Source organism: Lissotriton vulgaris, chromosome 1_1 (assembly GCF_964263255.1).
Source record: "Lissotriton vulgaris chromosome 1_1, aLisVul1.2, whole genome shotgun sequence".
Lineage (NCBI taxonomy): Eukaryota > Metazoa > Chordata > Amphibia > Caudata > Salamandridae > Lissotriton > Lissotriton vulgaris.
In genome coordinates this window covers 1,490,667,435-1,490,693,571 of record NC_141685.1, presented here as the reverse complement: position 1 = coordinate 1,490,693,571, position 26,137 = coordinate 1,490,667,435, and the positions used below count along the sequence as shown (strand labels likewise).

The 26,137-nt window shown below is 45.2% G+C and overlaps 1 protein-coding gene across 6 annotated transcripts in view; it reads right to left on the bottom strand.

The window, feature by feature from the left end:
* The window catches only part of PHTF2 (putative homeodomain transcription factor 2), a 589,432-nt gene that overhangs the window by 21,655 nt on the left and 541,640 nt on the right, over positions 1-26,137 (bottom strand). For all 6 annotated transcript variants that reach the window (XM_086967374.1, XM_086967375.1, XM_086967378.1 and 3 more), the window contains 2 exons: positions 19,090-19,245; positions 16,852-16,947 (listed from right to left, as the gene is read on the bottom strand). In XM_086967374.1, coding sequence (XP_086823500.1) covers positions 16,852-16,947; positions 19,090-19,245 — 252 coding nt within the window. The remainder of the gene's footprint in view (positions 1-16,851; positions 16,948-19,089; positions 19,246-26,137) is intronic.

The window sequence follows — 26,137 nt, the reverse complement described above, 5'->3', positions numbered from 1 at the left end:
TACTCTTTTAGGGGTCAAATAGGTTCTGTGTAAGACCATTACCTGTACGAATCTGAACTTAACTTTTCGTGAAACCCACCTAGGGTGTTCCAGGATCATCTGCCACTCCTTATCAGTGATCATTGTGCCCGTGTCTTGAACCCAGCTGTCCCTAAGTGTCATGATCGATTTTGATGCATGTGTTCTGACCCCTGTGTACAGCCACCGGACTAAGTGACCCCCTCTGTCCCCATATAGTGTAATAAATGAACCAGTTCATTCTGTGCAGGTTGGAGCCGTTGCGGCGCCCACGTGGTTCTAATATAATGTGCGACTGTGGCGTGTAACAGATAAGAGTCTGGGGGGGTGGGGGGCGCCCGTGGCCTGCAAGAAGGTGTCATGATCCAATAGGTTACCGTCCCCGAAAAAGGCACCCACCCCTGTTATCCCGGCCGACATCCAGGGACGTAGTACCCTTTCTGTAATCCTACCCTGTGGTGTTGGGATTCCCAATAGAGGGATGTTTGCTGCATATGGTACAGCCGGTGAAGTGTATGCCAGGGCTTTCTTCCAGCACACCAGAGCCGTGCTCAGAAGCGGGTGACAATCTATGGGAATTCGACTCTTCGGGAGCAGCAGGACGTGTAACTCTCCCCGTCCAATTCTCTCCGATGTATAGTCAATTTCGTGGAGATTCCTACCTGTCGTCCAGTAGGATAGCCATTGGAGTTGGCTAGCATAATAGTAGCCCAAAAAGTCTAGGGCACCTAGGCCTCCCGAGCTAGTCCCTAGCTGAAACTTACTCAGGCTAATCCGTCTCCTACCGACACCCCAAATGAGGCTAATTAAGAGACCATTGAGTGTATCAAACACTTGTTGAGGTAGAATTACAGGGAGATTGACGAAAAAATACAGCATGCGAGGTAGCATTGTCATCTTAGATACTGTAACTCTGCCCATGACGTACAGGGGCAAAGAAGTCCAGAAGCCCACAGTGTTACGAAGACGCGTGATCGCGCGTGTAATAGTCCCGTCAATTTGGTCTGCTGACGACCTGTACACTTGGATCCCCAGGTACTTAAATGTGGTCTGGGCCACCGGGATTAAGTAAGCTCCAAAAGGAATGGAAACAGGACCTGGTGTTTCTCTGAAATAAAAGCTTTGCGACTTTCCTGGGATGATAGCCAGACCCGAGATCTCTTCAAAGTGGCTAAAGATATCGTATAGAGCAGTGTGATCCGCCTCTAGGTCATTGAAATACAGCAGGATATCATCTGCGTAGATCGATATCAAGTGATGTGTTCCCCCGAATCGGGATGCCCATCTGCTCTCCACGGGCCCGTAAGGCTATAGCCAGGGGCTCAAGGGCCAGGACGAATAAGAGTGGGGACAGGGGGCAGCCCTGTCGGGTGCCTCTGTGTACTGATTAGCCGTCAGAGACGTGCCGTCCCGTGCGCGCCCTAGCCGACGGATCTGTATAAAGTAGTCTGATCCATGCTAAGATGAGATCCGGAATCCCGAATCTCCTCAGGGTTGCAAACATAAATGACCAAGATAAAGAGTCAAATGCCTGTCTAAGATCCAGAGCTACACATCCAGCTCTGGGGTATTAACGCGTCGTGGACGTCAGGAGTGCGTGTAACCTCTGTGTGTTCAAGGAGGTGCTCCTTCCAGGAAGAACCCCACACTGGTCTCGATGGACCAGGGTAGGAAGATAGGGTTGAAATCTCAAGGCTATTGCCTTACTAAGTATTTTATACTCCGTGGAGAGCATCAACAGGGGCCTATAATTTGCCATGTCCAGGGTATCTCTGTCAGGTTTAGGTATAGAGATAACCAGTGCCTGCATCGTCGAAGCAGGTAAGTGTCCTTCCTCAAGCGTCGTCCGATACACTTTTTCCAGAACAGGCACCAGGGTGTCAGAGTAGGCCGTGTAAAACTCCACGGGGAGCTAGTCTATACCTGGTGTTTTATTATGATTAAGGGATTTGATGGCGGTCTGTATTTCACTCTGCGTGATGGGCCCTTCCAATTCCCGCCTGACATCAGCCGTCAAGGCTGGGAATGGGAGGACGCAGAGGAACTCGGACACTCGGTCCGGATACTCTTGAGCAGGAGGGGCGTACAGCCCTTTCAGATGGTCGTGAAATGCTCTATTGATCTCAGATTGTGAACGAACCAGGACACCCGACAGGGTACGTATTTGGGTGATCACCGGAGGGTCGGGTCGGTCTCGCACTAGACGGGCCAGTAAGGCCCCAGATCGGTCCGCCTCCGTATGTTGTCGGTGTAGGTATTCTTTGTAGTCTATGACCCTCAATGTTTCCAATGTATCAGCATGATCTATATTCCCTTTTTGCAACTCCCCCCTCTTCCCGGGGTCCACACTCGCATCTCTCCAAGTATCTTTAGCTGATCCTCTATTTCGCAGCGTTTTCGGTGAATTTCCTGTCTGGCTCCCACTAGCTGACCTATGACCACCCCCCTCACCACCACTTTCATGGCGTCCCATACCACCAGATTGGAGGTGGCGGAGTCCCAATTCTCTGTAAAGTATTTACTTAGAGTATCGGACAACGTCGCCCGGAAGGGGCCGTCCTACAGCAGAAGCAGGTTTAGCCGCCAGGTAGGAACCGGGGTCGGGACTCGGCCCCAGAGGAGACTGAACGACAGAGGTCTGTGATCTGAGAAGGTTTTGGCCAAGTATTCTGGGTTCCCTACCTTCGAGACCAGTGACCCAGAACACATGAATCTTTCAATTCTAGTGTGTAACGAGTGTATGTGTGAATAATAAGAGTATTCCTTTAGCTCCGGGTATAAGGCTCTCCATATATCTATCAGGCCCCAACCTTCTGCTCATGTCAGGAACACCTCAGTCAGTCGGGAGACTCCGGCCATTTGTAGGGGGGGAGGGGGGTGAGGGGGTGAGGGGGAGGGTGGGGGGCCGGGGGGGGGAGGGAGGGGGGTTGGGAGGAAGGGAGGGGGGGTCTGTCACGGGCCAAGTCCAGAACCATTTTCTAGTCACCACCTAAGACCCAGGGGATTCCTGCCCAATCTGCAAGTGCCAGTCCCACCGAAGTTAAGAATTTATCTTGATCAAAATTCGGAACATAGATACACCCAATCACTATCAATGCTCCATCCAGGGTGCCCTTCACCAATATGTATCGTCCCTGCTCATCCACCCTTCGCTCTAGCTCTTCAAATGGTGTACCATGCCTGACCCAGATAGTCGCCCCTCTGGAAAAGGCAGAGTATGTCGTAGAGTAAATAGTGCCCCTCCCTTTTTTCCTCAGCTTTAGAGCTTCGGACTAAGTGAGGTGGGATTCCTGGAGGAAAGCAATCTGCATGTGGTGTCGAAGCAGGAAGGAATGTATCCGATGTTGCTTCTGTATCGCCCCAAGTCCACGTACATTCCAGGTAGTAAACCTATAAGAACCCACAGTGTCAGCCATACTCAGTCGTAGGTAAACTCAGGAGTGGCCAGAGGCTCTCAACATGATCCCTACATACTAACCACCAGGAGACTTCCCACCCTAATTCCCATGATAAGAACTGAACAAATACGGCGCGGCAGGACAACAACGCTGGGCCCAACATTAGAACAAGAAACAAAATGACTAATACCAGTGCTTTCGCCTTTGGGGGGGGGGGGTGGCCTAGCACCAATTTAGACATCCTGTTATTCCTATTGGGTACTGCTGGCTCAACGGTATACCGTCTCTGGGGGCAAAAATACAATAAAATTGAAACTCATATTCTGCATTTATAGACATCACAATAGGACCCATCCACCATCTCGGTGACGTTGTGCCCTCCCGAGGAGGGGGCGAGGCCACCCAAATAGGATGGTATGTTGCTCGAACCAGGTAAAGATCCACAAGTTACCAGCCATCAAACAGTAATTAATACCTAGCTCAGGCAACACATTACAGATACCCCTTACATTGCGCCAAAACATTGAGCAATAGCGAAAGAGCAGAGTGTAAAGGATACGATACATTTGTCATACAAGTAGTCCACTCCAATCGGAACCATCCTCACTCTCCATTGTCCAGCAGGTCATCTGCCGCTCGAGGCGTGACGGTAGGGAACAGGATCACACTATGGTCCGAGTCCGAGTGAACAGTACTGCCCTCCGAATCAGTCACAGTTCTTCCTGTGTCTTCCCGGAACGTGCCCACCATCGCCAAAGCGTCCAGCTGATCTTCTTTCTGTTGTTCCCGTGAAGGGCTGTGTCGTCTCGCCTCCCGTCCCGACTCCGGGGACCCCGCTTCCTCACGCTCCTGGCCGTCTCTCAATTCGCTGGTGGCAGAACCCTGAGTAACCGCCTGGCTCCCATCAATGCCCATCACCTCCAACCACTCCTCGACATCCGTTGGGCTCTCAAAAAAGTGCGTCTTCCTGCCATGGATGATCTTCAGGCGGGCAGGGAAGAGGAGAGCGTACTGAAGCTTAGCCTTTTGTAACTTCCTCTTCACATCCGTGTACAAGGAGCGTTGCTTCTGGACTAAGTTGGAATAGTACGGATCCTGTGGTTGTCGTACTGGATGAGGGACTTCTCCCAAGCCTTCCGCAACAGTAGATCACTGTCCCGATAATTGAGTATCCGTACAAGGAGAAGGCGTGAGGGGCGGCCCGGTCGAGGTCGGCCAGTTGGGATCCTGTGTGCTCTTTCTACGCAGAAATGTGGCGGGAGGTCCTCTGATGTGATATGATCCCGGAACCACTGTTCCATAAAGTCTGCAGCGTGGGCCCCCTCACACCTTTCCGGAAGGCCTATGATGCAGACATTATTGCTGCGATTACGTCCTTCCGCGTTCTCCATCCGATCCATGAGGGAAGTCACCTGTTGTTGAAGTTGCTGAATAGAGGCAGTGTGGCCTGCCACCGTCGGCGTAAGGTCCGCTATAGCTAGGCCCTGATCCTTTACTTTATCCGTCAGTTTGCTGTGGTCCACTTCCAACAGGGATAAGTTTGTGGTCAGGGTGCCCATCTGCTGTTCTAGCGCCGCCCTAGAGTCTCTTATTTCTTTCAGGATTATATCCAGTTTGTCAACTTTGTGTTCTCTGCCATGGTGTTGCGAGGAGGCCCCCCCCCACCCCCAGCAGACTGCACCGCACATAACGTCGCGGAGCCATCCAAGCTTTCTGCCGCTTTCTCCCCCTTGCGGACCATGATGACCTGCACTCGCGTTCCTCTGGTAGTCGGCCTGTGGGAAATCGACCTTGCATGGGGGGCCCGTCCTAGAAGCACTCCACTGTGATCTTCCGGCCTTTCAGGGCAATGGATCCAGGCAGGGTACTCCGTTCCTTTTCAATGCGGGGTAATCGGGGGCGCACCTGCACAGATTTTCCTCAACCACCATGCGCCTCCGTCCAGGGTGTAGGCAGCCTCTCCTTAGCGTCCCACACTCCGGTCTGGAAAGGGGGGGCCTCGCCCGTGGTCCCCCACAATCAAGATCCCAGGACTCGGCACCCCTCCACAGCTCCGTCGCCCACACACCTCAAAGTGCCGCCCATTGCAAGGCCCTGCGGTCATCCGCGCTGGCACTATGTGTTTCTCGTTCCCCCCTGTGTATCGTGGGGGCCAGCGATGTCTCCTTATCCCTCTGGGGCAGTCCCTGGCCGTAGCCGCAGTGAAGAAGAAAAAAGGAGGGGAGGGAGTGGAAGCCTCCCCCGCAGTGCTCCGTACCCAGCCGGGATCTCCCGCTGCTCCAGCAAGAACGATAGTGCCTCAAATCAGGGGGGGCACCGCCCAACAGCTCTGCGCTGTCCCCCACCGCTCACCGGCAGCGACCCGCGACTCCAGTCCTGCCGCAACCGGCAGCGGCGTGGCGCACCAGCGTATTCTTCTCCTACGCCACCGCAAACACGGGCAATTCGTCCACCCGTCCCCGCTGAATATCAGCATGCCCGTCCCAGGTGGGCATCCGGACCAACACGAAAGCGCCCCGCGGCGCCACAGGGTCTCCAGATCTAGCACTTCTGGTGTTGCTCAGGTCGGATGTCCCGGCCACGTCCGCTACAGTGGCTCCCGGCTTTGGCCATCCTCCTCCACAGCAGGTCTGCCCGAACAGCGTCGGGCCGCCATACGCCTCCTCCGTGCGGCAACAGACCACAAAGACCCAGCCGGGTTTCTCTGGTGTTCCCCCTTTCGTCACCCCGTTCCCGGGGGGCTCCAAGGTGCTGGCGTCAGGATAATGCCCCCATTGGTCCCGGAGCACTAGCAGTACCCGACTGCCATCGTGGCCGGCTAGCCACGCCCCCGGTCACCCGCAGACTTGATCTCCCATTTAGCCAGTCTCTGAAAGAATATTTGTTTCCCTAGTACACAGTAATAGTTGGAAATGTGTAAGAGGTTGCTCCGGTGAGTATAGTATGCAGGGGCGGCTGGTGGAATTTGAAACTGGTGCAGCGTATGCAGAAGGAATCTTGGGCTTTTGCATGTGACAGTACCGCACCAGTGTGGTTCTCCGTGGACATAGTTGTCATGTACATTTAAAACTTCCGCCCAACAATATTGCGTAACACTGAAGTCACAGTCACGCATTAAAATTCACACCTGGTTTCAAGGGTTTGGAAATGTTGAAATCTCAAGTCAATTCGAACACACTCAAGGGTAAGTACATCCCAATAAAATAACAGTGCAAGAACCCAAATTGTGAGTGGTAAAGTGCTAGTGCAATATATCATAGCTGCAAGAACCGTCCTTCTGTATTGCCTAACACATCACTCAAGTTACTGTCACATATTAAGAAGCACATGAAAATTCAAAAACATCACAATATATAAAATCTCAAGTCGGACGGGGATACACTCGCAGATAGAAAGTTTGCTAAACGCTGTGCTCAGCTAACATTTAGTCATTACAAAGTGCTTGTGCAAAGACCCCAAATTTGACGCCGATCAGATATTGGTGCAAACGATATTAACAGCGGGATGTTCGTTTGAAGGTACTGACCAGAGGTGTTGTCAGATAAACCTGCTGGAATATGGCCCTAGAAATTAGGCAAGAATGTAGGAATAAAACTCAGTGGCAATTTTCCATTACGGGTGACAGTTCATATTACTGCAATAATACCGCACCCAGAAATTACTGCCTCACTGCTTTACTAGGAGTTCCTTTAAAACTGAACCCGTAATTCTTTCAAAATACCTTCTTTACGAGGTTTGCTTCAAAATAATTCACAATTACTGAGAGACTTACGCCGCGCTAGATTTCTCACATTTGTACTAATGCACTGTGAAACTGCTGCAAAGATGCCACTGAAAAGCACGAACCAGTACCATACAACCGTGAGGCCACTTGGTAAGGGGGCCTCACACGAGAGAGAGAGTAAAGCAGGTAAAAAAAACACGTCCTGCAGTGAGAACAGTAGCTGACTTTTGATCAAACAATCCATTTAATTTGGGCATAAACTCTGGAACTCGGAACTCAGCTGTGCACTGCTCTAAGTGAAATGAGACCCAGTGAACTGCAACAGTCCCTATGACTAGCATAAAATAGCTATAGGCACTATAGCAACACCTAGAACGGCAAAAGGGCACCATTTAAAAAAACAATTCAGTCGCGGTTCGTAGTACTTGCGGGGGGTTGGGTCACACTGGGGGTCGGGGTTTGAGCCTTGGCCTGCGGAGGGAGAATAACATTTTAAACACTTACCTGACCGCCTCTGCTCCTGGTCCGCGTTGGCGCCTCTTCTTCCAACAGGAACAGCACTGCAGTGGCAATCCCTCAGCCAATCCAGGCGCTGCAGGGCACGGTTACTTTTCGCCCACTGCAGGCCCATTAGGAGACCGAGGGGCTCCTAATGGGCATGCGCAAGCCAGTTAAAACACAAGTGCGCACGAGTGGGGACGGAGGGCAAATTTTTTGCCCGTGTTGTGCTTCTGCCTGTTGCCCCCCACTGGTCTGACAGTCATGTCAGTCAACATGACGCCAGACCGCCCACCCCCTTCAGACTCTGAAGGGGGTGGGCGGTCCGACGTCATGCTGAATGACATAATTGTCAGTTCTCCCTCTGCTCTTTGAACTTAAGTAAACTGAGTCAGTTTACTTAAGTTCAAAGAGCCGAAGGAGATACGGGCGGGGGGGGGGCTACGCCCCCACGCCCCAATGGACCACCGCGCCTGATAGTATGGGACTACTGCGACACCTCAGAGGGACGTCTTAGACTACCTATATACTCGTCACTGTGTTGATCTTTGTACAGTTGTTGGGGTTCGCCCTGTCAAATCTCCCAGGCAGGTGGGGTAGATGATATGTTCAGTAGCAAAATGGCTCATGTGGGGCTGCGAGGATGTTGCCATTGATGCTTAAAGTACACTTGGGCACAGTAATAATATAACTAGAAATCTAGCACCATCATCCCACCTTGGTCATATGACAGTGTTAGCGTTTCTAATTTTTTTTTTGACTGTTTGCTCGCCCAAGCTAAGGTGATCGTAAGGGATTTAAGTGTTTTGAAAAAGTGCTGGGTTAGGGGTATGGAAATGGTGTAGTAAAAGTACAATAACGTGGGTGATATAATAATTTTCTTCAGAGCTTTTTTTGCCATGTAATCATGAACAAAGTTGGGTCCATTTATGTACCTCTTCTACAATGTTCGTCATGATGGTACCATAGTTTTCGGTAATAATGTTGGCCCTGTCTTGATTGACCCAGATATTTAACTGACGTCAAAAATCAGTTGTGAGGGAATTCCAACTGTTACATTTGCGTTGCTGGTGTCAGTGGGAAAATGGTAGATTTATTCCAATTTATCGATATACTTGAAAGTGCCTTGAACAGCGTGAATTCTTGAATTTCAAGGGTAAGGTGCGGAATGGATTACATAAATATGGCAATGTAATTACCTTATGGCCCATGCCAATGGCTCGGAGACCAAAGCATACAGTATAGGAGACAGCAGGTACCTCGCTCAATGGCAAATGAGTCAGATAGCAATCCATTTAGGCACACTGTGGCAGTGGGGCCAGTGTACAGTAGTGTATATGTTTAATGAACCTGGGGAGAAATCCCATATGGGCTAACACAGTGAACAAATATTGCTAATCAAGGGACTCAAATGCTTTGGTGGTGTCAAGGAAGACTACCACTGCCTCATGGTCTGGCTTCACATTGTGAATGAGAGCACATAGTGTTTTTAGATTATGTACTGTAGATGTCAGGAATAAATTCTGCCTGGTCAGGAAAGACCAGGTCAGAGAGGAGTAGTAGCAATTGGTTTGCCAGGATCTTGGCAAAAATCTTTGAGTCAGTGTTTAGAAATGAAAGCGGTCTATAGGAGTCTGTGTGCATGGGTGACATCCCAAGTTGTAAAATGTTGATTAGGAAAGCCTTCTTAAATGAGGGAGGGTGCCCCGCTGTAAAAGCTTCCTCAAATTCCTGCTGGAGTCGGGAATGCAGCTATGGAACATAAGCTTTATAAATCTTGGATGGAAACCTGTCTTTTTACGGGGTTCTACAAGTGGGGAGGCTCAAGATCACTGGAGTAGTCTTGTCTAGTGTGATAGGTTAGGCTCCAAAGGTCCCTGGCCCACGTTAAAGCCACTTGGTCTAGATATACTACATACTCGCCTTGTGATTTGGACACGTGAGCTGTATACAATCTGGAGTAGGGGTTTACGAACTTGGTCAGTATTGTGTCCGAATTTCATAACGTGTCTCCTACGACTCCTATTTGTGTTATAAAAGTAGCTGAGGTTAACTGGCATGTCAACAGTACCAGGGTCTTCATGGTCTATCCGCTGACCATAAGATCTGGTTATGGCTGCTTATGTAGGTGCCCAACCTCTAATTCTGGCTCCTCCTAATCTGACATTTTGACCGTAATTGCCACCAGGGTATAAGTGGTGGGGGAGGCCATGTATTGTTGCTTTAACAACTGGAGGTCTCGCTCCAATTTGTCCCTAAAGGTGCTACAGATACCCAGTATGTATGCCATAAATGTGTCCCAGAGATTGGACAGAAGGCTCACTCGATAAAAAGAAATGTAGGATCTCCAATTTTACATCCCTTCTGAAGCCTTCTTCAACCAGTGCTAAAGGTGAAAGGCTCCAGGTGAATGCACAATGTGTATTATGGAAGACAAAATATACATTTTTACTATTTAAGTGTATTTCAGCCTTATTCATTTATACAAAACTAGGTTCCCAATTTACTAATGCGTTACACTTCAGTAATGCTCTTTCTAGTGGATACTCTAGCTAACCACAGATTCATTATCTTTAAAATATTCCTAGGAACAGACTGGATCTGGGAAATTTCAATAGCAGTGATTCTGTGCACCGGCAGCTCTTCGTTAGCTTTGTACCACTACAGGAATGACGGAATGAAGCTGCCTATAAGCACCACTCCTGCGTGTCGACATCTGTTTCTTGTCTCTCTCCATGCACTCAGACCAGGACCTTCACATCTGTTGGTGACTTTGTGTCGAGCTCTAACCTTTTCAGATGTTATAGAGGCCACTCCACAGAAGGGTGAGATGGCAGAGCACTGAGGAATCTGCAGTTAGATAGAGCTTCCACCAGAAAGAGCACTACTGAAAATGCATAACTTGTTCTTCTGTTAGATACTTCTAACCGGATTTCTCATTTTTAGAATATATAGCAAAGCAGTACCTACCTCCTAAGGTGCAGAATCTGGGAAGTGGACCAAGGTCGGATTGGGACAGAAAAAAGGCCTGGGTACTAAAATGAAAGAGGACCCCAATTAAGCAAATCAGACAAGTGGAAAAAAGTGACCCATTTACAAATTAGAGCAGTTTTGACCTTGTAAAGACAAGCTGTATGTGTTGTGCAAAGTATGCATGCGTGGATAACTGCTTGCTGTGGGGCAACACTTATTTTCATATCCGGGAAATCTAGAGTTAAAACCGGCCAACCAGACCATAAAACGGGCCTACAAACAGCCAAAAAAACACGGTCTACACATGGACCTTTCAGACCAACCCACTGGGCACTGCCTAACTGCCCTATAGGCCAGTCCGACCCTGGAGAGGACCAAAAAGTCTTGTAGTGCAGAGTGAGCAAAGACACTTTCTCGCCAGATTCACTGTCAAGGCAGTAGTGCTTCATAAAAGCATATAACAATGCACATGTCGAAGCTTGGTAAGTTTCAAGAACAGGCTCTCCGCCCCATCTTATTGTCGTAGTAGGGGGTTTTGGACCTGGTGAAATGAGCTCTTGGGCCCTAAGGGGCTCTTTCTTGACCAGTGCATAGCAGATTTTAATTCAGATCACTATCCAACTTGACAGGGTTCTCTTTTGCATCACCATGCCCTTCTTGGCACCTGAGAAGCCGACTAAGAGCTGATTTTACTAGACCTGCTCCTCCCACCAGCCTATGAATTTAGGCCGGAGGAGCAGGTGCCCGAAAGCTGAGAGATCCATGGTGACAATATCGTCAGGTGGACAAGGTTCATAGATAATATTTTTTTTACCTGGAAAGGTAGTGGAAAGGGGATGAGTGGTCTACTAATCAATTTGTGGCTTCTCCTAAAAAGAATGAACTAATTTTGCAGTTCACTGCAAATATTAGTAAGGAGAAAAGTGTGTTTTTAGATGTAGAGATCAAGGCACAGGGAAATATACAGGTTACTAAATTACACAGAAAGAAGACTGCAGGGAATAGCTTATTGAATGCTAACAGTACACACCCTTCTAGCCTAATTCAGAGTATTCCCTATGGGGAGTTGATTAGGGCGAAGCGAAATTGCAGCACACAGCAGGAATATAATGATGAAAAAGTAGTGATGGGCAGGGGATTTGAGAAACGTGGCTATAGCAAAAAAACAATCGGACAGGCTATAGAAAAGGCAGATGCACTGCAGAGGCCTGATCTATTGCAGCCTAAACCTGCAGCAGTGGAAAGTCTGGATCAGGTCAGATTTGTAACACATTTTTCTAATAATGCATACAAGATCAGAAAAATGTTCAATCGCAATTGGCACATTCTTAGAACAGATCCCATTCTGAAAAAAAATGTCCATGAAACACCGCAGATTATTTAGAAGAAGTAGATCGCTGAAGGATGAACTAAGTTATAATGCAGTATCTACCACAGATTTCAGGGGACATAGGAGTGGTGGCAGTGGGTTCAAATGCTGCAAGCGCTACAAAGTGTGTGCCAAGAGTACAGATTGAGCTAACTTGAAAATCCCTAATACTGAGAGAGAATTTCTAATGAAGGGGAATTTCACATGTGAAACTGACTATTGTGTCTATTGCTTGACACATCAAGGGCACACCTTTGTAGCAAATTCCACATAGCCAGCACTGTCCATCGGGCAAAAAAAAAAAAAAGAAAAAAAAAAAAAGAATACTAGAACACCTAAGAGCAATCAATAGTAATGATGTGCAATATCCAGTTGCACGACATTTCTACATAATGCACAATCAGAATAAGAAATTGTTATCATATGTAGTGTTAAATGAGATTGCATTACAAGAGAGAGGGGGCGACAGAGAGCGCCAGTTAAGAAGAATGGAATCCAGATTTATCATAGATTTTGACACATTAACCCCCTCAGGTTTGAATTCTAGTGAAGAGATGGTGGTACATTTGTAAACAGCCTGAATTTGAAAACTGACTTTCAGAGTATAGTCTGTTTGTTTTAAATGTATGGAACAGAACTTAAATGGGTTTTTAACACTACAGTTATTGCTGGAGTGGTTTTAGATGAAAAGATTTATTAGTAATGTTACTTTTTCTTTCTCTCTTTTTTATTACATACATAGGAATATGATGCAACGATGCATCACTAATAGGATAATCAATATAACAGCGTGATGGCAGTCTCTTGTTGGAGGAGAAATGGTCTATGAAACTAATTTGATTATGCCCACTTGGGCTGGATGGGTAACCAAAATGTCCCAATATTCGGAATTGCCCACTGGGGCTTGACTTTATTGGTGGTGTATTGATCTAACAGAATGTGAATAATTTGGTTGTTGCACACAAGGGCAGGATTCTCTACACATGACAAACTGCTATTGAAGTTTAACACGCTGGCTGTCAATACTTATGGGATTTTGTTTATAAACAATATGTATTGTATAGCGATGCTAAATTGAATGCATATCCATAAATGAAATTAGAAAATAGCTTTTTACTGATTTTTGGAACTCGTGGACATAAGGGAAATTATCATGATTGATATGTAAAGTAATATTAATTGAAGTAATTTATAATTCATATAGGAATTGAAAGACTATATGAATTAATATGTGCTTAAACTAAAGTGAGTCATGAATTGGCTAAACATGCGATGTCTAAAGATGGCGCTCATGAAAGAAGGTGAAAAAGAGTATGCATGTATTACTGTCCTTCCTCACTGTCATTGACAATGCATGTAAATTTGGCAGTATGAAGGGTCAAACCATACCGTGAGAAAGCCGCAAGGCGAAACACGTTGGTGAGCTGCGATCTTGCCTAATAAATCGATGAAAGCAGCTCTGGGTGTCATGGATATTCTTTTCGAGATCGTAGAGTGTGATATATATATATATGTGATCAAGGGAGGGATCTCCCGAAACGCGTTATGGCGGCGCAGGCTAAATAAAGAAATGCACGAAATATATCGGTTCCACACTCGTTTGTACATGAGAGGATTTGGAGTGAAAGCGAGGTGAAAAGGATATATATATGTATATATACACACACACACATATATATATATATATATCTATCTATCTATCTTCAGGAAGTCGCCAGTCACAGCCGCTTCGCCCCGAATAACGAAAGAGCAGAACCACCAAGTACGTGCCGTTTTCAGTGATGTATTTGTGCCAAATTATCAGCCTGCAATCCACCATGACGAGTTTCGCCTCCACCAACGAGGCTTGATCACATGACGTATCATAGACACAAACAAAGGCATTTATAGTGCAAATATTCAAATGGGTTCAGTTGGTGTAGTTTCAAACATAGACAGTGACAAAATACTTAGTGTTTCAAAATGACAGTAAAGGGCATAGTGCTCATAAGGTTCAACTGATACATAATCATTAGTGGATTTCTGGGTTAATCCTAATTACATTTATTATACATATGAGTAATTTCATATATTTACACTTTAGTTAAAAACCCCAAAACAATCAAAAAATTTCATATATGTACATTTCATTTATATGCAGACTAATTACACTATGTACAAGGCAATTACAACAACATAACAGATAACGGAACCTTATAGTAACATTTATAGTCGTTTTAAAATCCAATCATAATCATCACTGTTATGAACATTCAACCCAAGTGGGTGAAGAAAAAATCATATCAGACCGAGACTGAAATCCCATTTCATTAACTCCCCCTATAATGCCCTCCTTGGGGTACTGCAGATATTTAAAGAGTATTAAGTAAAAGTGCAAGTGCTACATAAAAATCATTCTACAGTATTTAGCAGGTTACCGAATCTGATCAAGAATAACTCCCTTCGGAGGATCTCATTTTTCCATATTCATCTTATGACTATGTAAACTACAGGAGTGAGCTAAAGAGAATTAGAGGCAGGTGTACATATCCTCACTGGCGTTTAAACCTCCAGGATTTTTACTGTTAAGTTCTAAAATATATCTTGTCTCTAACAGGCGCAACTTAGCGTCCCTGTTACCACCTCTCTTAAGAGGTAGAACGGAATCGACGAGAAAGTATTGAAGACTGCTGGGGCCACTATTGTGCACAGATTCGAAGTGCCTGGCCACTGGGTAAGTCTGATCCTTTCCTGATATTGCCCTAAGGTGTTGCAATATGCGCTTGTGGGCGGGCAAACGTGTACTGCCCACATATTGGAGCCCACAAGGACATTGCAAAACATAGACCACATATTTGGTCTTACATGTGAGTCTCTTGTTGATGGCAATTGGCTTCTCCAGGAAAGGACTAGAAATGTGCGTCTTATTTATCCCATGGCGACAAGCCTTACAAGTTTGGCACTTCTTGAAACCTGTGATGTGATCCATCCAAGATTTGGAGGTATCCAAACTACTGCTTACCAAAACATTGGCCATGGTGGGGGATCTACGAAACGTGAGGTTCGGCTTGATGGATACCAGACCCCCTATAACTGGGTCCCCCTTGACCAGGTTCCAGTTTTTGTTGAAGATTTTCCTAATTGCTGAATGTTGGTTACTGTAGGTGACAATGGCTCTAGCTTGTATTTGCTCATTGTCACTCCTCATTGTGTCAGGTCTTATTCTGGGTACTAGGGCTTGTTCTCTTGAGATTTGCTTAGTGCGTTTAATAGCCCCATCTAATATTCCATTGCTGTACCCCCTGTTGAGGAACCTTATTTTGCTTGCTTGCTGGGCTAAATCACATTCAGTGTCCGAACTACATATTCTCCGCAGCCTAATCATCTCCCCGTAGGGGATACTACGGATGAGATGTTGTGGATGCTGGCTTGTTGTATGAAGCAACGTATTCCCTGCGGTTGATTTTCTATGTAGTTTTGTTTGTAATGTGTTATCTTTGATGTAGACCTCCACGCCTAAAAAATGTACAGTTTGTTTGTGAATCTGTGAGGTGAATTGTAAGTTCAGATTGTTGACATTTAGTTCTCTTACAAATTCAGTGGCTTCCTCAGATGACCCCCTGCAAATCATAAACAGATCATCTATATATCTGAGGTATACCATCACCTTGTTAATCATGGTATCTCTATGTTGGCCCATGAGGACCCGCTCCTCCCACAGCCCCATGTGCAAACATGCGAAGCTGGGGGAGAAGCAGGCCCCCATAGCTACCCCTCTCATTTGCTGATATATCTGATTGTTGAATGTAAAAAAGTTCTGTTCTAGGCATAGCCTTAACATACCAACAATCATTTTATTATGTTGTACACATTCTATGGGGCGTTTATCAAGGTAATGCACCACTGCCTTAACACCATCACAGTGTTTAATCGACGTATAAAGTGAGGTCACATCCAAAGTCATTAGGATAAAATCATCATTCCAGTCTACTGAGGCCAATTTACAAATAAAGTCAGTAGTGTCCTTCACATAGGAATCCAGTTTTTTCACCCACTCCTGTAAAAAATAGTCAATAAAACGAGAGATATTTTAAGTGGAACTGTCTATAGCCGAAATGATTGGCCTCCCTGGTGGCATCCTTATGCACCTTGAGCAGAAGGTAGAAGGTGGGGATGACCGGGTGATCTTTTTCAGATATTTAAATTCATCAAAGGAAATCAAACCACTGCTCCGCCATGCCATCAACTTTGAATTTTGGTCATTCCATGTCGACTTGATTATGGAAAGATTGCTCTTTCTGTAACATTCCGTATCTCCCAATTGCCGCTCAGCCTCTTTTATGTATTCTTCCCGTTTCCAAAGGACGATATTTCCCCCTTTGTCGGCTGGTTTTACTATTATTTTGTTATCGGCTTTGAGTTTTCTGACCAAGTTATTATAACTTTGATTTTGCCTGTTGATGGCCAGTTGCTTTTTGTTGGAAGCAGTGTATAATTTTTTCAAGTCCTCTATGATGAGTTCATGATAAATATCTAAATTGTCATGGGTTGATACCGGCAAGAAGGTGGACTTGGGTTTGAATGGTGTAGTGCTGATCCCGGTACCACACGTTGCATTGCTATCAACACCCAAATTTGTGTCTAAACTCTCACGTTGTTGCGCCCAAATTTCCTGAAATGCCGGTCCTTCCCCCACAGTTAATAAAGAGGGGCTTTGTACCATCGTCGTTTTGGGCTTTTTGTAAGGTTGTTGGCGGTGGAATATAAATATAAATATATTTTCTATTTTCAAAATATCAGGATACAATGCAAAGTCACTTAAGAAAACATTTAGAAACTTGTGCTCTAACAAAATGGTATTGTGAAATAATCAACTGTACTTTATCACTTACTTTTAATAACTTGGTAGCCAGTTTTAAAACATTGTTCACAAGTGTCAGTTCTTCTTTCTTGTTAGGCTTCTTCTCCATTTTCAAGTATAGGTTTATCTATTAAAGATGAAGCACATTCAACAGTTGAAATCAAGAAAAATGCATCATATTTAAAAAGGATAAGACATTTAGTAAGCTTGTCGAGGTCCATGGCATCATTTAATGAAAACGCTGTTGTTCCCCTAACCCTCATTTTACCTTCAGATCAGAGTCTATCCAACAAAACAGCAAATAAGATTAGTAGAGTAAGAATAAATATTAGAGAGAGTGATCTTGAAACAAACTTTACATTGTTACATGGATTCTAGAGATGATATGTAACTTGAAATAGGGATGGCCCAATGACTGCATTGATGCTAACAGAGGTGACCTGTTTATATGTATGACATACAATTGGCTAGATTATTTAAGTGTTAGTGCTGCAAAATGCAATATTTTTATTTCAACAATGCCTGCACAGTTAGTTAACCTTTAGAACACATTCCTCAGTGGCCCTCAAAATACAGCACCATAAAATCTATAGTAGGTTTTAGACACAGAGGTTAATCATCATCTCAAATACGGAGTGATGACAAGATGCCAATCTCAGATTTATCAGTGTCATCACAGTGAGTGAAGTCAGGTATGAGGTTCTGCGCTGTGGTAGTCAGACATCAATTCATAATATCTCAAACCTGTTTTGTATCATGGAGGATCAACAAGGGTTAGGCTCCACCAACACTTGTAGACAAAAAGATGTGGCACTTTACGAACAAATTTGAATTTAATTCGGATTATTGCCTAAATTACACAGGCTACGGGAAAGCTAGGTTTCCCCTCCGAACTCCATTAACAAACAGCAACTGATGTTAATCCCCTCATGTATTTGGCAGGTGTTCAGCCACAAAAGAAGGACTGAAATTTATGGAATACACATGACTGGCCCTAAACATTTGTTTGTGAGGCTCAAAGACAAAAAGACCGGATCTAAGATCATATTATGCTGAAGTCAAGGACAAGGAATAACGAACAACCTTTGTACAACCCAGTTACTCTGTGTTTGAAGTATATGCTCTACTGCTTTGTGGGACTGAGAGGAAGTACAAGGGTTGGTCCTGAAGATTATATACAATCCAGCTGATGAAAATCACAAATTGTTTCTTAGTGTGCCTTACAAATCTACATGTTGTTCAGTAGCTCTTTATACAACAAATGTCGTATTACCCATTTCACCGATAATTTAGTAACTTCAAAAGCAAAAAAAGCAGAGTTAGCCCTTTTGAGGAATTCCAACCTGTAAACACCAGGTTGTACATGAATCTCAGTAGTGAATATTTAACCCACTGACCTATCCCAATAGCTTAAACATGAGATTAGTATTTTTTGTTTACATATCCCTTTCATTCAGAATGTATTTTGGCATTTTACTCTTCAAATAAATGTAAAGTTTACATCAGAAGTATATTTTCAAAACTCTGTATAGATGTTGTTACTTCTCAGAAACTCAGGAAAGCTAATGATTTGATATTTCCAATACAGCAATAAAAATACAATGTGATGTTGTGATGTCAAGGTGTCCTGCCAGTGGAATATGAAAGTTTTACTTGTGCCATGCACAGCAGCAATAAATCTGGCAGTAAAGGATGCTGAATCAGCCAAACACATGACAACTATAAAACTAGAAACCTGTTTAAGGCCAAAAATAGATGGCTATGGTACAGAAACATATGAACACCCCACACAAGTGATTCAGTCAGGGTGCATGCTACCTTCTGGAAATGAGTCCTGGAAATTAACAATTTCAGCAACTGCTTTAAAAGTAGGGTAAACAGAGTTATAAGAGTTAAATATATATTTATATACATGAAAATACGAGAGGCAGACTATATTTAAGATTCTGGATCAGAGATGTACATTTATGATGTTTCTTTGTATTCCGTGAGGAATAAACACATGCATGTGCTTTGAGTAACCATGAGAGAACTCAAATAATAAAAAAAATGTATACATAAATAATGGAAGTTGGTTTAAAAACACACTTTGATGAAAGGCAGGAGAAATGTTTGATATGGATTTTAAATGTTCTGAACACAGGCATGTAATGACAAAAAAAAGCACAACAGCAATAACAAACAGACTTTGCTAATTAAGAAATTGATTTGGTTACAGTTACATTATTGGGGTCAAGCCAAAGTTTTCAAGACTAAAAAGAATACCCACCTGTTCGGTCAACAATATTGAGGTATTGCTATACTTCTTATTAGTTTCTGATCCAAGAGTAACAAATCTTAGCAGAAAGAGTGTAAGCGAAATACACCATATTACCAGCTCCCAATTGTAGTGGCATTCAAGGAAAACCTTGTGAACATGAAGAAGCTGGAAAGAAAAAATAACACAAACTATTTAAATGGTCACTATGGGAACTGATCATTTTACATCAAACACTGTTTCATAATAGCTTTAAAAAAATAGAAACTTGATGCATTAACTACTATAATTTGCTGAAGCCTAATTTTGAACAATCTTCCCTTTTTTTGTTATAAATTTGTTTATTGGAATTTTCAGGAAATAAGACAAAAGGATAAAAACAAATCATTTCAAATTTTCCAAATCATCAATAAATCATGGAACAACTACACGTAGGGTGAGCTCATGGGAGAAAGATAGCATGTTCGAGTTTTGCAAATCAGGAGACATTCAAATATGAATCAGGTCTACTTTTAAAAGCGGTAGAAAATTAATCAAACAATAGGGAATGGGCGCTTGGGCACATATGCAGACCTATGCTTCAACTAGGTAACATCCCTGGACTTCAATTACCATCCATAGTACTTCCGGATGCAGAAGAGTCTGCTCTGGCCCGTGCCCACTGCAGAAAAGACTCCCATATGTTCCGGGGTCGAGATGCAGAAGTCATCAACTCCCAGTAGACACCTAACAATCTTCCCATTTAACTACAATATTACCTACTATCTTGTTATGTATTTTGACACCATTTTTACATTTTAAGGTGGTTTAAGCAAAATCATGTTACTGGTTATTTATATTTGTTATCTGTTTGGTTAATGCAGAGTACCTGTACACCACACCAAAGCACGTGTTTCAGAATGGTCAGCTTTGATCAGCTAGCCCTACTGACAAATAGTGCCATTTCCAACGTTTATTTGCGTACAGTCACACATGCACTTCAATAAAAAATTTTGCTCAGCTGAATAAACAAGAAGACTCATGATTTTATAGTAAATATTTCCTCATGTCTAATTTTTAATCTGTCACAACTCTTCATTTAAAAACAGAGGTAGTCACAGTTCATGATTACAGTGAAAAGTCAATCTCTCCTTACCTAAACTCAGAAGGAAATTTGTGCTTGACTCACCATTTAGAAACTTTGACCCTCTCATCTATTTTCCTATCTCGTTATATTACTGTTGTCTATAACTTAATGCGGCAGGATTTTAAGTTTGAAAACAGTATACTGATAGTTTATAGTATGTCTTTGTCTCTCTCGGTTATTCAGTGTTTCTCAACGCATTAGGTATTGGTCCATTTATCTCCAGTGGTTCTAACAATTGTAAGAGACTACAAATACATAAACTGAAAATGTTTCTCTGGAAAAGGGTAGAGGCCAACAGTTCTTGAGATGGAATGGGAAAACAAACTAAAGTTAATACAGTTCCAACCTACTATAGAACTGATATAACTGTACACTAGTACTTTTCTTGATGATGCTGATGACATGTTGTGGCAGTAGTTAAAAAAGGAGGAGCAAAGGTGCAAGTTCTACAGGAAGGAACAATAAGTAGCTGGAAAACAGAGCATTGTGCAGAAATGTAGCCGACGAGAGTACTTAAAAATGTGTAAGCAATGCAAATTTACGAGCAAAAGCTTCCAAAGGCAAACACAGAAGAATCTGAATTCATCGTCACAGAAAGTAAGTACTGTTGAAAAGTGGATTATTGGTGGGGGCAAGTATGCACCAACCACTAATAAGACCACAAACGCAATATACGGCCCAGTCAAGGTCTCAATACATATGCCCCTGGCTCAACTCTTGGTAGCTGGCTGCGAGAAGGCAGGCTTAACTTAGGAGACAGATGTGTGAAGCATTTAAAAACACCACTACATTAAATAAGCCACAACACACAATAACATTTCATAACCTATTTATAAAAATAGGAAACATTATTTTGATTAAACTAACACCAAAATGACAAATCCAATGTAGGAACTGGAGATATGAATTTTTGAAGAATAAACACTTTTTAGTGCTTAAAAACATAGCATCAACTTGGTCATCTGGTCACTTGTTTGATCAGGACAAAGTAAAAGTTTGAGGCCGACCGCGATGGAGCCCTGGTTGGATACACTAAGCGGGAGGCCCTGGACAAAATTGTCCCTTCACATTTAGAAACTTTTCTGGAGGTTATTCTCTCGTCGTGAGGGCTTGCTCTTTAGGCCAGGATTCAAGTCGACAAAGGTGGCTTAGCTCACTCAGCATAAGGCCTTGGTGAAATCGTGGAAGTTTTGAGCTCCGGAGCTTTCAGCGGGACAAACCTGAAATCCAGATAGGGTCGCCGTTAGACATAGGCGCTTGTCTCTCTGTGACAGGTTGGTCACCTCATGGAGATTTTTTCCAAAAGTTGCTCCAAACTTCTGGAACTTATTCCTAAAGACTCTCTTGAGGATTCAAAGTGTTGTACACTCAGATTCAAGGGTCTAGCAGCTCCGACAGGGAAGTTGGAACTACAATTCCCACAATGCTGGTGATTTCTTGGAGAAGATGGTGCAGGTGAGCTTTGTTAATCTGTGGCTTTCAGGGAGTCTACTCCTTAATCCTTTTTTAAACAAGGCAAAGTCCCCAGGGCTGTAGTTCCAAGTGTGCAGCCGCAGCAGACCTTCAGAGTGCAATCCTTTGAGGTGCAGATCAGGGTTCCAGGAGTGCAGTCCTTCCCCTTGTAGTTTCAGGCAGCAGATCTGAGTTGCTATGCAGCTCTCACATATTTATCCATTTTTTTAAATTTATTTACGGGTTTTGTATAGAGCCTGAATCACCCGCTGAGGGCTATCTCTGCGCTTCGGATGCTGCTGCTTAATGGGCTGACAAGCAATGTTAAAATAGGGTGGTCTTCAGAAGTTTCCTGAAGCACAAATAGTCGGGACATTGTCTCAGGTGCATGGGAAGCTGGTTCCTGTAAAGGAAAACGAGTTAGGAAAATAATTTCCCACCTAGTCTCTAAAAGCAGTGATTTGCTTCCTGACCTAAGGGTCCAAGCAGGAGCGTAAGGCTCAAGTTTCCTAGAGAGTAAAGAGGGCCTTTGTTATGCAGGGTTTTATGGACAATACAGCAGACTTTGAATTTGACACGCTTGCAGATTGGGAGCCAGTGGAGCTGTTGGAGAAGGGGAAGGGACAGAGTTTTGAACAGAGCATTCGTGACGAGGCGCGCAGCGGTGTTCTGGACCACCTGCAACCTGCCGAGTGAAGCCTCATTTGAAGAGACCAGGAGAGTATTACAGTAGGCGAGGCGGCTCATAACCATAGTCTGAATGAGGGTTTTACGGGTGTATTCTGGAAGAAAAGGAAAGACTCGACGCGGCAAGCCCAACACATAAAAGTAGGTGCCGGCCGTGTGAGCAGCATGCTCCTTTAATGTTAAGGCACAATCTAGACGAATACCCACGTTTTTAACTAGGGCTTTAGGGCCAGGAGGGGCACCAAGGACAGCCGGCCACCAGTCTGGGGTCTACAGAAGAGGGGCATTTCCGGCATAATCTCTGTCTTCCCTGCAATAAGTTGGAGAAAATTGCTTTTTATCCAAAGAACAATGGCTGTCATTCCCTCCGAAAAAGTGGGCAAAGCCAACGTGGAGGATTTGTTAAAGGAGAAGAGAAGTTGAGTGTCATCAGCATAAGAAATGGGCAGGAAGCCGCTGGACCTGAGGAGGTTGGCTAAGGGGGCAATGTAGATGTTAAACAATGTGGGGCTCAAACATGAGCCATGAGGAACGCCCTTGGTTAGTTCCATCGTCTTTGACCGAAAAGAACCTAGATTGACAGTCTGGGTACGGGAGGACAGGAAGCTCGTCATCCGCTATAGGGCAGGTCCTCTAAGTCCAATCTCCGGAGCAAGATCAGGTGTGAGACCGTGTTGAATGCGGCAGAAAGGTCCAACAGCACGAGAATTGTAAAGTGGCCACTGTCTAAGGTCATCCTGATGTTGTCCGTGACCTCCAACAGGGCCGACTCCGTACTGTATTTGGGTCTGAAACCGGATTGAGAAGGGTCCAGGCTGCCATTATTTTCGACATAGACAGATAGATGTTGATTAATCTATTTTTCCAGACCTGTGATCAGGAGAGGTAGTTGGGAAATAGGGAGGAGGTTGGAGAGCTCTTCCATCGGGACCTTGGGATTTTTACTGATCGAGATGCCCTGTGCTGCCTTCCATTCCCGTGGGAGATGAACCTCTTTCATAGAGAGGTTGAGGATTGTGCCTATGGGTGAAGAGAGTTGGTTGGAAAAGGAGGAGGCTACTTTTGCTGGGATAACATCCAGGGGAGTGCCTGGTTTTACGGAATGAAGTAAGGCTGCCACCACCTCAGTTGACTTAGGGGGGAAGCTCTCCAGCAGTTGTGTGGTTGCAGATACTGATGGGTTGGGGGACAATGCAATCAGTTGTTCAATCAATCAATTAAGACATTTGTCAAGCGCATTACATACCCGCAAGGGTCTCAAGGCTCTGGGGGTGGGGAAAGCTGCTACTGTATGAAGAGTCATGTCTTTAGAAGTCTTCTAAAGGTCAAAAGGTCTTCGGTCTGCCGCAGGCAGATGGGGAGGGTGTTCCATGTCTTGGCGGCAAGGTGGGAGAATGATCTGCCGCCGGCGGTCACTCTTCTGATGCGGGGGGCCGGTGGCGAGGGTGCGGTCTGTGGAACGGGGCTGGCGGGTGGAACTGTAGAGGCTGAGTTGGCTGTTGAGGTACATTGGTTCGGTGTTGAGAGCCTTGTGTGCGTGGGTGAGGAGTTTGATGGTTATCCTCTTGTTGATAGGGAGGCAGTGTAGGTCTCTCAGATGGGGTGTGATGTGGCTGCGGCGAGGAGTGTCGAGGATGTCGAGAAACAGGCGTGCGGAGGAGTTCTGGATGTGTTGAAGCCGTTTCAGGAGTTTGGCCGGGGCTTCTGCGTAGAGTGTTTCCGTAGTCCAGTCTGCTGCTGACAAGGGCCTGGGTGACCGTCCTAGTTTTGGTGGGAGCAACTGGAAGATCCTGCGAAGCATGCGGAGGGTGTTGAAGCAGGAGGAAGAGATGGCGTTTACCTGCTTCTTCATGGAGAGGGTAGAGTTGAGGATGACTACTAGGTTGCATGCGTGGTCGGTGGGTGTTCCTAGTGCAGTCGGCCACCAGGAGTCGTCCCAGGCCGAGGGGGTGGATCAGAGGATGAGGACCTCTATCTTGTCCAGGTTCAGCTTCAGTCGGCTGTACCTCATCCAGTCCACAACAGCCTTTATTCCTTTGTGGAGGTTGGTTTTGGCGGTGTGGGGGTCCTTGGTGAGGGAGAGGATTAGCTGGGTGTCGTCGGCGTAGGAGATGATGTGGAGGTCGTGCGACGTGGGCGAGTGGTGCCATGTAGACGTCGCAGATGATCTAGGTGGCTTCGGAGCGGAAGGGGGGGGGGGTTGGGGGGGAGGGGAGCGGATGCTCTGTGTTCTGCCGGAGAGGAAGGAGGTGGTCCAGTCCAGGTCCTTCTCTTGGATTCCAGCGTCAGAGGCGTGTTCGTAGTGTGCGGTGGTCCAAGAGGATGATGGCCCAGTTTCTCCGTTGTCAAGCAGTGTTAGCTCCCAGGGTGAGAGATCTTATCATAGATAAGTTACATTTTCAGTGAGAAATACTGGCCAATGTCATCACAGAGAGCTTGAGAGGGGCTCTCTCAATTATTCCAGGTCTTGGGGCTGGTGAAAGATTTCAGTATCTGAAGTAGAGTTTTTGGAGCATTCTCTGCCTTAACTAACTGTTGGGTGATAAATGTTTTGCGCGCTCCTTTTACATTTTTGGGGTAGGAGGAGAGGGCATTCTTGAAGTTGTCTTTGTCCCTCGCAACCTAGGACCTGCTTCATCGCCTCTCCAGATTTTTGCACTGCCGTTTTTCTGCATGAAGCTCGGGGGAGTACCAAACTGATTGAGGCCGCCTAGCTGTATTCGGGAATGATTTGAAAGGCGTAAGCAGGTCAATGACACTTGTAACCGCCGAATTGTACCTGGCTAGGCCCTCCTCAGTGTGGGAAGGTTAAACTTCAACTTCCCAGGGTGGCGAGAAGGCTGCCTGGAAGCTATCAGATCTTATACCATTGTCTGCGGATGCTGAGGGCAGCAGCAGGGGGAACAGTCACGCTGGGCCCCAGAATAGTAAATTCAATAGATGCATGGTCTGACCAAGTCAGAGGTTGTGGAGGTTCACACATGACACAAGGGGAGTTGGAAAAAATGACATCCATTGTGTGACCAGCAGTAGGAATTTATTAGTCAAGAATACATGGGGAGCAATATTTCCATGAGCTGGAGTGAAAAGTCTGCCAGTGGGCCGGGAGGCTGGTATACTAAGGCACCTTTCCAGCTGAGTTGTGAATGGAAATCAATGCGAAAGACCGAGATTTCTATATTGGTCTGTGGCGATAAGTAGGTGGGCACCCCTGGCCAATTGGGGACAGGGTACCACCCAAAAGCAGATTAGCTTTCTCCAAAGTGTGGTCTTGTCCCACAAAGCATTGCACTTTAAAATTAAGGATGGAGAATTTCTCTCCTTGGAGGTAAGCTCTGGCTAAGCCAACACACTGGTGTGGCTTGATTTCCTTAACACTCCCTGTCGTGACTTCCTACAAATTCCATTCCTGGGGTTCCCATCTGGCTGCGGACGGTCATTTTTTACTAGCCTGCTCTCTTTGAAGCCCCGTTTGTTTACCCAGCCCCCTTCATGACTTGTTCTTTGCAGCTGCAGAGCCCCCGCATCCCCCCCCACCCACCAGGTAACCTCTGTCTCTATGCATGCAACTTATCATCTCATCATAGCAGTTTGGGTAAGGCTGTTAAGGGCTGACCAACCAGGAGAGGCTGCTAGAAGACTGGAGTTTGGCTCACAGAAAATAAAGTTCTATACCTTATTTTCTGTATTAGTTATGATAAATTCAACAGTGGCAAGCTGTTGGATTTATCATAACTATTCTTTCGAGTCCCTGAAATATTTTAGCTCACTCCAGTCAATAGTTACACCATACTA